The following is a 10988-nucleotide window of genomic DNA, read 5'->3' as shown; positions in this document are numbered from 1 at the left end:
TTCCTCTTAATTCTTTAAATTCATATTTTCAGAAAAATCGCAGATGGATGTTTGACTTCTTGCACATCCAGTAGAGGGAGACATCATCATTTAAGTTTAGATGCAGGCAACGCAAGGACAAGAACAGTAGACAACAGAAAAGTCCAACAGGAATAAAAATTGAACATATATAAAGCAATTTTATACAACTACAAACTTCAAGACTCAAGGTTTTATCGTGATTACTGTGTAAAATAGCATACAGTATGGAGAAATGGGAGGCAAAGATATTCTTTGTTCATAGTTTCACCAACTAAAATGGCTACAACTAGCACGTTAACACTGACTTAAATGAATATGTACAACAAACATCTGCAGTGTTGCACTGTCGAGAGAGCAGCAACGATGAACATACAGCACATTTTAGTGCCTTTTACTGTTGTTCTGATCATGTGACTAAACTAGTCACAGTATTATAGCACAGCATTTTTTTAATCAGATTTCTACACTTCCAGATTGGATCACTAGGGATAGGTTTGTTGTCTTATCTGTATGTATTTTGTACTTAAGTAAAGTGTAGCACAGTACTAGAATGTACCTTGGCCTTGGCTTTAAAGTACACATGATAAAATTCAATGAAAAACCAAGAGGTGTTAATAAGTGAGGCATCTGTTAGGAACTGATTAAACCAAACAGTTGGTCAGAAGTGCTGAACTTGTTTCCATGGTGATCACAAATGCAGAAACCGTGAAGAGATAAACATGTATTGTGTTGCATTATTTCCCCTCTGGGGCTGTTCCTGCAGTCACTGCATGTTTTTTTTTTCTCCTAAATTTAAACGGAAGCCTAAATATCAAAACAAAGCTCCCGTGTTGCTTGTTGGTCCCAAAACCTTTCCTTCCCTCAATTGTTGCTCCGCATGACTTGGCTCATTTCAGTCCACGTCACAGTGTTCTCACAATTTACTCACATGCGCCGTATGTTTGAAAGAGAAAGCAAAGCCCACAGTGTTCTCTTCATGTGCTGCAGGGCTCTCTGTTTTACTTCACTGATTTTGCAAAGAATTATGAAACTATTTTTTGTCATACTTTGACACACTGGTTTCTGCATTTGACTCTGCAGAGTTTTTAAAAAATAGTCTCAAATTCTGGATTAGACATGTTAGATTACATTAGATCAGTGTAGCTGAATAATACTGTAAAAGGGGGTGTATATCACTGCTTTCCCATTTATTGTGAGTTGTGATAAACTAGTTCTAACTCTATGCATCTTCACCTTTGCATGCATGCAGGGTGTGGTACAAGGTGGTTAGGAGGATTCCGAGGATTTCTTGTAGTGGATATCAGCCTTGCCCTTAAATGAATTCTTCACAGTATGTAGAAATGTATTGACGTTTTTCCCATTGTCATATCCTTCATGTGGCCCAGAGTTCCTGGCAGCAACCTGGGATGCAAGTAAAATTGGCTCGGTCTATAGGCAGTTGCTATCTGCATCTTTACCACTAGATGTCAGTATTTTGTAAAACTCGAACCTTAATTTTGTTCAGACTGAGTTTTGCATTCATTTTGAACGTTCTGACGTGTCCTGCAGTGCCAACCTTGACGACGGCATCGCGGTAAAGAAGATTTTATTGCAGTATTTTATACAGAAGCTTTTCTTTTACAGATAATTTACAGCAGCTGAAAGACATAGGGACTTTTCAAATCTTATACACAATTACATAGTTCATAATTGTATATTTATGTAAAAAATACACACATAGGCCTGTATACTCTATGTATAAGACAACTGAGGGAAGAATGATTAGCTCATGATTATAGTATCTTTTACACATCAGTGTAATGTGACATGAGAAAAAAAAATTATTTTATATATTTTTTATTTTATTTTTTTATTTTATACATGGAGTCATTGTGGTTACACAAATCATAAGGAAAGGTTGACAAAGGTAATGGGGTTCTTCCTTGTTTTGATTTCTCTTGCAAGCTGACACCAAGTGCAAGGCCCGCAGAAGAAGGCTTTGACACAGTCCTCGCAGATTGTGCCCTGTCACGACAGAAAAAGAAGAACATTAGTAAGAAAGAGGAAGGACAAGAAGCGACGCACACAGGATGTTAACGCAGCCCATCTAATACCAAGAAACACAGCAGCGACGAGAGATTACAGATTACATAGTTGATGCTGCTCAGGAATGTGAAAGTAGATCGTGTGGAGAACATACTTCAGACTTATCAGAGATCAGATACAAAAGTGGAGGCAGCAGTGACCTTTGTGCGAGAGCGCACAGAGATTTCAAGTTGCTTTTGAGGAACAATAAAATAGGGGGCAGTGCCGTACCTGAATGCCATACGTATGACGTACAGAGACCCGCATCGATGTTGTAATGGGCGGGATGAATCCGAAAGCATCCAGCAGCGGTAAACACGTGCACTCTCCGTGTTCGTGTGCAGTTTTACAGGTGAAGCAGGGGAAACACCAGCAGGCCAGGCAACCTGGACATGACAAGGAGCACACATAAATCAAACTGAAGACATTCTGTAATTATTCCAACAGCTACGATGCTTTTCTGTCAGTTTACAAAGATTTCACTGCTTTGCTAAACAAATTTATTTTGCCACACCCACGTTTCATCTATTTGGCATTCCACTTAGATGGTTTGAGGTACATTGGTGGTTCTCAAAGTGGGGGGCACGTCCTCTAGCTATTACGAAGGAGGGCACTATAGGGTCAAATATACAGTATCAGACAAAGGATGTTAGAGATGGAGTTGCCAGGAGAGCGGAGAAGAGGAAGAATTGTGGATGATGTCAAAGAGGACTTGGAGGTAGTTGGAGTAAAAGACAAGGGGAGAAAGAGGCAAATGATCTTCTGTGGCGCCCCCCTGGGAGGAACAATTGATAGAAGAAGGAGAAGAAGAAAACAGGGTTTCCTTAAAGTTCAGTGTAAATTTCAAAACAATAGCTGTGAACGTGTTGACTTAAGGGGGCTCACCAGTGCCCCCTAGCTTCCTGACTTATTGGTCATTCTCTCAAATATGTTTGGTCTGTCAGGACAAGGATAATACACTCACACTGTGGCAAGTCTTGACAGCAGTCGCAGATGCCAGAGCTCCATTGGTTGGACACACTGGTTGTGACAAAGGGCCGGGGTTGGTTTATAGTTACAGACATGGCCTCAGCTGCGGTGATCTAAAAGAAAAGCAAAGACGCACAAACTGTAAAAATTCTGTTCTTAGAGTTCGAACCATTGGATTAAAGCCAGTGAGTTGAACCTATGTACTTTCTTGTTGTAAGGCAACATCCCTAAAACACTACTATTAATACTACTAGTAATAATAATACGTTATTTTATATATATAATAATAAATATTATTATCATTATTATTTTATGTCCTCTAGCATCTTGTTTCTCTAAGACTGGGGCGAGACCCTCGGGTGGGTCGCAAGAGATTTTTATTGGGTCGTTTCACATCATGTTTTCCAGGAGTTTACAAAGGATGACTGTTGACTTGAGTCGCGAAGTTTTGTGATTTTTAAAATATGGGTCCCCAGAAAAGAAAAGTTTGGGAAACACTAGCACACAATTGTATCTTTTTTGCAAATAATATTTTTGATACAATACTTAAATAAAAACAATTAGAATTAGAATAAAAACAATTTATATCATTTTCGATCTTCATTTCCATCTACTTGTTCTTTATCCGATCAACATGGTCTTAGTATATTTATGTGACTTTAATATTGCGCCGATGACTTACCTTGATGTCGAGTGTGAAGAGCGTGCAAAGACTTGAGTCAAATCCAACACCTGAAGGACTGATGGTATTGCGGGACAGGTTGGCATCTTATAGACGGGTTGCTGCGTGCTGAGCGTGACAGGACATCAGAGGACCGATGTGCTGATGACTGGTCTGGCCTGTCTGACGGGTGTTAGCACCTCCAACAGGCAGACATCGGGCAATCAGAACATCACACAACCTTTTAAATCTCAGACGTCAACATACGACAAAGGGACATTTTTACAGTGTTCTTTGGCGATAAGAACAGGAGGGAATGTCCTGCAGTTTCTGTCCTACAGTAGGTGCCCTCATCACCTGCGCATATACCACTGGTGTAGACGCAGTTCTCGTGTCACCGCCTGATATTTTGATTTTACCAAATGAAATACATTAAAAACAACAACTAGTTATGAATTTAGTCAGGTCAGGTGTTCGCCTGAAGAAACTAACCCTGGGCCAGATATTCTTGCTGGCCAATGAAGAGTCGGTAACAACAATTACAATGTATGAACTCCAAGACATTCAATGCAAAATAAAGTAGTTTATTTTAAGGTTCTAAACATTGTGTAATAAAACAAAACAAAACAACTCAGTCCATACAGGGTTAAGCTGATGCTTTTGATTGATAATTTTTGCATTTGTTATTTGAACACTTTCAGACACAAGGGATGCATTGTAGTTTGAATGATGCTGAGCTATGCAAGTTTGGATTGTTGGTCTGTCATCTGTTGAAATTTAGCTTCGCTGTGCATTTCTTAAATAACCACTGACTGGGCCGCTCTGAGGTTGTCTGTGGATCATATGTGACCTACGAGCCTCTGTTTGATCAGGTCAGGTCTAACTAATTCTTACAGTATTGTATCACTCTGGACAGAATAATGCAAAAATGAAGGGTTTCTTCCTTTTTAACTTCACCACAAAATTAAGAAAACAATCAAGTTCTGCACATGTACAGTCCATGAATGATGATGTCACATTGTGTTGTATCATTTTGTACCTTCAGCAAACAGCAAACAAGGATCATTTATAATAACTAAACACTTTGTTTTGGAAGTACGGATTTCAACCAATGACATCACAGGAATTTAAAACATGTTAATGACAGTGTGCATGAGCAAACTTTCATGGAAAATATGTGCTCTCACCCTAATCGGATTTCACATCGAAAACATATTGTCACCCCCGCCCCATACCCTCCATGTCAGTGTCTAAAAATGACAAGCAAACTGGTTTCAGCCCTGTAACGTAGGCCAAACTTGCACTCGTTTTCTCACTGCTCTCAGCAGTGAACAAAGTGACCTTTTGCACTCATTGAGAGAGATTGTGACACTGCTGAATTGCTGAAACCAACAGGAAGAGGCTGTGGCTTGGAGGAAATGTGATTAGACCAGCCCATGTTCTGCAAGCGGCATAAAAAGCCTAATAAGAAAAAAGAAACACCGTCATGATCTGAATATGCCCATATCTAGACCAAGTGCGCCCCCTGCAGTGAGGTCAGGGATGTGTATTTGGTTGACATAGAGGAGGACGAAGCGTGGACTGCTGCTCTTCTCTTTAGCTCTCTGGATATCTGGAGCCAGGATAGTGTGTAGCAGCAACATCCATACAGGCAGTCACTCCACACACTCCCCTGTAAGACAGACAGAGAGAGAGAGAGAGAGAGAGAGAGTGGGCGGATTATACAATGTTTTGTCCAGCTTCCTTGAACTTATATAATGTTGAAATAAACAAACAATAGTCCCTCCCCCACCCCCATATTAAATAAATGCATAAATAACTATTAGAAACTATAACTGCAAACTGAAAAGCAGTTGGCAAATTCGATTTTATCTTAATATTTCAATTCGGTATGGTTTCAGAATGCATAAGGAAAACTGTCTAACTCATCAGGACGTTCGTTATATTGTGTTGCATTGATTAGATTGAGTAAGTGTAACTTGTTGACCTACCAGGTGGAATTCTCATTTGTAAGAGTAGATTTATTTACTTTTATTTTTATACTTCCCCGATAAGATGTGTTGTATGTTTCCAGGATAGCTTTTTCAGACTTAAAGAGTGTTCAACAGCCTCACTTGTTTCTTTGGCATCAGACCTGCTCTGTAACACGCTGCACTGGCTCCTCTGTGAATTTAACGTGGGAGGTTGATATTACAGCAGCTAAAATCACCCCTCTGCTTGCAGTGTAGGAAATCTGAATATAAACCAATGTGCTACCTCGAGGGGTAGGTTTTAAACGAGCATAAATGCGGAATCATTACAATAAGGTTAACCTCTTTACATAAATAGAAAAAAAGTAATTATCTCTAGGATGAATTCGTGTTATCTATGCAGACTTGGCGTGTGGGTTTAGTGCCATCTAGTGTTAAGGTTACAAGTTACAGGCAATTTCCCACTTCATTATTGTCATTCTGAAACATTTGTGTTACAAAAAGTTGCAAATACTGAAGGACTTTCCACAAAAAAATATTACAAAAAAATATCAGGTTTAAGTTGGTTTCAGTCTGTTGCTATGAACATTTTATTTTTATTTTTTTAACCTTATATATGATTAATCTAGTGGCGCTTTGGCCCAGAGACAATGTCTCTGTCATTGGTGTGGACCCCCAGGGTTCATCTCCTGGGCAAGTTCGAATCCCAGTTAGGGCGGTTGGTACCTTCCAGTGGACTCACCACCCGCAGGAAGGTTTGGTACGGTGCAATGTGATTTGGGTGGCGACTGCTGCCCCCGCGACCCGGTAACTGATAAGCGGATGAAAATGGATGAATGGATGGATGGATATGATTAATCTAATAAATTCCTCACACTTTGTGGTCTGTAGCCCACTCTTCCTACAGAGGTGCAAACATAGCTAACCACCTCCATGTCAGGGATGGCAGCGGTCCAGTTTCTGCCTGCTTGGACTCCAACTGTTCCCACCTCCTGCCTTATCTCCACTGTCCCAGAAACGGCTCCTTATCTTCCATCAAGCGCAAACCAGGCTTAGTCTTTGTGTGTGAGAAAATCTGTTTCTCTGGTGCACAGTGGTTAGTGATAGTCGTGATATCTCTGGAGGTGTATTATTATGTATTTTATTTTTAATAAATGGAGTCACTTACCGTATATTCCCATTGTTAATTTATTTATTCAATAAACCTATATATATTCCTAACATTCCTGCGTTCTCTTTATTAGTCAGGGTTTATCTGTGGTTTCTATGAATACTGTGTCAAAACTGCACACATTCAATAACCTGTGTTGTGTCTACGTTTTATCAATAACATCCATCCATCCATTTTCATCCGCTTATCCGTTACGTGGAGGTTGTGGGGACAGAAGTCTCCACGACCGCCACCCAAATCACACTGCCCCGTACCAACCCCCCTGAACCTTCCTGCAGGTGGTGAGTCCACTGGAAGGTACCAACCGCCCTAACTGGGATTCGAACTTGCCCAGGAGGTGAACCCTGGGGTTCCACACAAATGACAGAGACATTGTCTCTGGGACAAAGCGCCACTCATCAATAACATCAAAGAAAAATATAAATAAATTCATGGAAAATGTTTTTTGTCGAATCACAAAGATAAATTAACCATTAATGCTGTATTAGTAGGTGAAATAGAGCAAATGCCATCGTTATTACAGCCGATACCTTTATTCCATATCTTTCTCTGACAGAAGCCCTCATGGCCAAAGAGGCCGGTGGTACGCAGCTGATACAGTCCAGCAGGGGGAGACAGGGACATGCACCCACTGCGTTGGTCACTTTACAGGCAAACAGTGGGAGGCAGCACATGGCAAAGCAGCCTGAACGAACACACACGCACAGTGGGTCAGGTCATCCTAGTGATACCGGGCTGGGGAAATGGTCTTGGTTGTGTACTCACAGTCTCCAATGTCTTTATGGCACTCACACAGGCCTGTGCTCCACTGATCCGCCGAATGAGCCCTGCTTACAGGCTGCACCTGGATCACATTCCGAGACATAGCTGTTCATCCAGAGCCAGGAAAAGTGAGGAGGGAGTAATCATTACCATTCCACAAAAAACAGTGTGACAATGAAGGGACGTTGTGCTAGAACAGTTCCCAATGGTTCCAATAATTTCTCTCTCTATATAAAGAATTATTATATTACCCAATTAAAGATATTTCAGGGCTTATGTTAAGCTTTGCAATCAACTCCTGCCCTACTTGTAAATGACCGTTGTGTCTGTTAAGCAGAAATTAAATTCTTGAGGCTTTTATTTTGATGGGTTCTTGTTTTCTTTGTTACGAGACTCTGTTACAAGAAAACCTTTTTTTTTTGATAGTCACAAAGTTACTCTATTTAGTTGCTCTCTATTTAGTTGCTCTATTTAGCCACAGCTAAGCGCCCAGTCGGAGCGGGAACAAGGTATTGTTTAGTTGTCTTTATTTTATCTTTTGTGCACATTATGATGTATTTGGTTAGTTCATTCTGCAGTAATTGTTTGTAAAATGTATATTATTTTTCCGTAGCTCTTACAGTGTTTCTGGGAGGAACGGTTACAGACGGCAGGACAATAAAATCATCTGGAAATATCAGTTTCGGCGCCCTTTTCTGACTGGTTCAGCTACACTACTGGTTGAATGATGACCTGCGGTCTACTCAAATTACTCACATCATATGTGATATTTTACATTGGATTAAAACTGTTACTGCATGTTTGAAATAGAAATCCTAGCCATGAAAAGCCAGTATAAAAACACATATCCTAATCATAATATGAGAGAATCATTCTAAAATCTATCCCTCATTCCTAGGATTTAATACTGCTCTCTTCATAGAGTCGCAATTTTTTTTCCTGCTCTGCGTTTAAACCACACAATTTAGAGAACATGTCAGAGAAAATCTTTAACACTGTTGCCAGGTTCATAGACCCAGATTGCTGTGCTCTGGAGAATTATTCACAACAACCAGAGTGAAGTCCAAACAGAGAAATCTGTGACCGAGTATGTTCTAGTAGAAAATAACTGACTTACCTGCCACAGAGTTTAGATATTAAATCCTTGAATGGGTCACTATGGTACTGAATTGTTACTTCAACTGTGATCAACTGTGACTTTCACATGTGTTTGTGTACTTGCTCTTTGCCTGACTGCAGTGTTTGGGTGTAAATACAAAGCTGCTGTACCAGTCAGGATGGGTAAACATGTCCTTTTGCTAAAACGACTGCTGACCTGCAATATTTTGAACCCTCTTGCCAAAGATCACCTCTAGGAGGAAAGAATGACACTGTGAATTTGACTCAGCTATTTGTTTATCTGTAAATGTAGAGTTGTGGAAAATGAGTGTGTTTTTAGTTCCTGCTCCCCCCATCGGTCTGTTTTTAGTCTTCCTTTTTCCAGCAGGACTGAATTCTGGAAGGAAATGATCAGTAATGAACCTTTGCTCAATGTAAGTCAGTCACTAAAATGTTATTGCAAAAAAGCAAAATACAAAAGAGGAATCAATCAGTGAATTCATTTGCGATATTGTGTTGCATAGAGATTTGGACAGAAATGGACCGAAATAATTCCCTTCAAAAAATGCATGTGAGATATCCCACTGTGTCAGGTGAAATCCGAGAACAAACGGATAAAAATCTTATTCAGTCTTTTTCATAGGGGCATGAGCTGACATGTGTGGATTGTACAGGAGATTAACAAAGGTGACATTCTTCCAAGGTGGACTGGGACCATGTCTTGTTTTTAACAGCTTTATATTCATGTCTATGAAGAAGCCTCTTGGATGAGAGGTGAAACGTCTTCTTTTAGGAAAATCCCATCCAGTTGCCTAACAGAACTCTTCAACCTTTATTTTCATATGTTTTCAAATGACGTGTTGTAAAACAGCCACGTACTTTCAATGAAGGGAACTTGTCTCGAACCTGATCTTATGTCAAAAGCATTTCAACATGTTGTTTATGCATCTTATACAGTACATTGTGTCTAGGATATCACGGGATGTGGTCTCATAATGCCACAAAAAGGAGATTTTATTTCTTCTATTTTAATGTGAAATAAAACTAAAGGCATCTTTAAAGCTCTGGGGCAAACTCTGCACTACCTTCACAAAAACAACCTAATTAGTTGAAAAAAAATCCAATGTATACTAAAATGAACACGATCAGTGTCAGTGGGTGTCTTGTTCCATGGGAGAAATCATCCATGACTCGGATTATAGATTAACATTTCCACACCTCAATGTCAATGGCTGGAGATAACAAATCTGACATGATTTCATCAAGTCTGGACACAAGTAGGTCTGTCACCATACTGCAGGCATGGACAAACGGTGTCCGTTCAGTTTTTTAATCTGGAATCCAAATGATATAATCTTATATTATCATTATACTTCTGCTTTTTCCCTGCAATACTCACGTTTCCCCAATAGATGGCGTAGAAAATGATAAAAGCATTTTAGCATTTTAGCCTTTATGCATGACTTCATTTGTTCATTTCAAGTCATTTGTTTTTGTTTGCATCTATCTGTTCCTGACACCCCGCCCCCCAGCTCCCCATAGAAGTCATAGTCATAAAGTTTGCCCACGCCTGCCATAATGGATATTGTTTAATAATTTGTAATTACTCCGCTGATTTATGGGTGAATTAAAGTGTATAAACGAGCCACAACTGGGAAATTCCCCATGGAATTTAAAAAGAAAAAAAAAAGAAATTTATTGAAATATATTTAGATCAGATGTAATACATTTAATGACAGTATATTTGGTGGAAATACAAGATATTAAATGCAGGAATTGACTAGAAATAACAACACAACACTGGCATAGAAAGCCATAATGGGTATTGTGTGATAACAAGCAATTGTTGATACATTAGATATGACATGCATGTGTATATAAAATGATGCTAAATATACAATAGTTTTGCTGACAGAAAACTGGCTTATTAGCATAAAGCAAATGCCATGCATATTCACACATATTGGTTAAAATATCACAATGCAGCAAAATATAGTTGTAGAAATCTTTGCTGGTTTATAATCGTCTCTCTTATATCAGTGTGATTGGAAAATCCGGATGCCAGGACGAGCAGACAGCCTTAAATTCCGGAAACTCTAAATACATTGGGAAAATAAAATATATTTAATTATATACCTTAGTGTACAGTTGTTGACAAGGATCAACACACTTACTGTAAACGTTGGTCTTCTTGCAGAGGCATTTAATGAGATCCATTTTGTCCTCGTGGTTTGTAGGAAGGAGAGGAGAGTGACACTTTAGCCGGTTGTTG

General features: G+C 39.5%; 2 protein-coding genes across 2 annotated transcripts; both read right to left on the bottom strand.

Annotated features, from left to right (window-relative positions):
• Positions 1-1589: 1589 nt before the first annotated feature.
• Positions 1590-4232, bottom strand: LOC103391378 (cornifelin homolog A-like). The gene is made up of 4 exons (XM_008327622.2): positions 3737-4232; positions 3050-3167; positions 2317-2471; positions 1590-2025 (listed from the first exon to the last, which is right to left on the bottom strand). Exons 2-4 carry the CDS (start codon positions 3147-3149, stop codon positions 1906-1908), a joined length of 375 nt encoding a protein of 124 aa, XP_008325844.1. The 5' UTR covers positions 3150-3167; positions 3737-4232; the 3' UTR covers positions 1590-1905.
• Positions 4233-4283: 51 nt separating this feature from the next.
• LOC103391388 (placenta-specific gene 8 protein-like) lies at positions 4284-9083 on the bottom strand. The gene is made up of 4 exons (XM_008327631.2): positions 8736-9083; positions 7622-7723; positions 7387-7541; positions 4284-5387 (listed from the first exon to the last, which is right to left on the bottom strand). Exons 2-4 carry the CDS (start codon positions 7719-7721, stop codon positions 5223-5225), a joined length of 420 nt encoding a protein of 139 aa, XP_008325853.1. The 5' UTR covers positions 7722-7723; positions 8736-9083; the 3' UTR covers positions 4284-5222.
• Between the last annotated feature and the right edge of the window lie 1905 nt (positions 9084-10988).

The sequence above is a fragment of the Cynoglossus semilaevis genome, chromosome 1 (genome assembly GCF_000523025.1).
Source record: "Cynoglossus semilaevis isolate Cse_v1.0 chromosome 1, Cse_v1.0, whole genome shotgun sequence".
Taxonomy (NCBI): domain Eukaryota; kingdom Metazoa; phylum Chordata; class Actinopteri; order Pleuronectiformes; family Cynoglossidae; genus Cynoglossus; species Cynoglossus semilaevis.
This window is presented reverse-complemented; position numbering and strand designations above follow the sequence as displayed.

Excerpts from the sequence above, each read along its gene's own strand:
- LOC103391378 (XM_008327622.2), bottom strand. The coding sequence starts at position 3,149 with ATGTCTGTAACTATAAACCAACCCCGGCCCTTTGTCACAACCAGTGTG. Across the intron at positions 2,472-3,049 it reads CTGTCAAGACTTGCCACAGT|GTTGCCTGGCCTGCTGGTGT; the intron begins GTGAGTGTATTA and ends TGTCATGTCCAG. Across the intron at positions 2,026-2,316 it reads GTCATACGTATGGCATTCAG|GGCACAATCTGCGAGGACTG; the intron begins GTACGGCACTGC and ends CTGTCGTGACAG.
- LOC103391388 (XM_008327631.2), bottom strand. The coding sequence starts at position 7,721 with ATGTCTCGGAATGTGATCCAGGTGCAGCCTGTAAGCAGGGCTCATTCG. Across the intron at positions 7,542-7,621 it reads CCATAAAGACATTGGAGACT|GCTGCTTTGCCATGTGCTGC; the intron begins GTGAGTACACAA and ends GTGTTCGTTCAG. Across the intron at positions 5,388-7,386 it reads GAGAAAGATATGGAATAAAG|GGGAGTGTGTGGAGTGACTG; the intron begins GTATCGGCTGTA and ends TCTGTCTTACAG.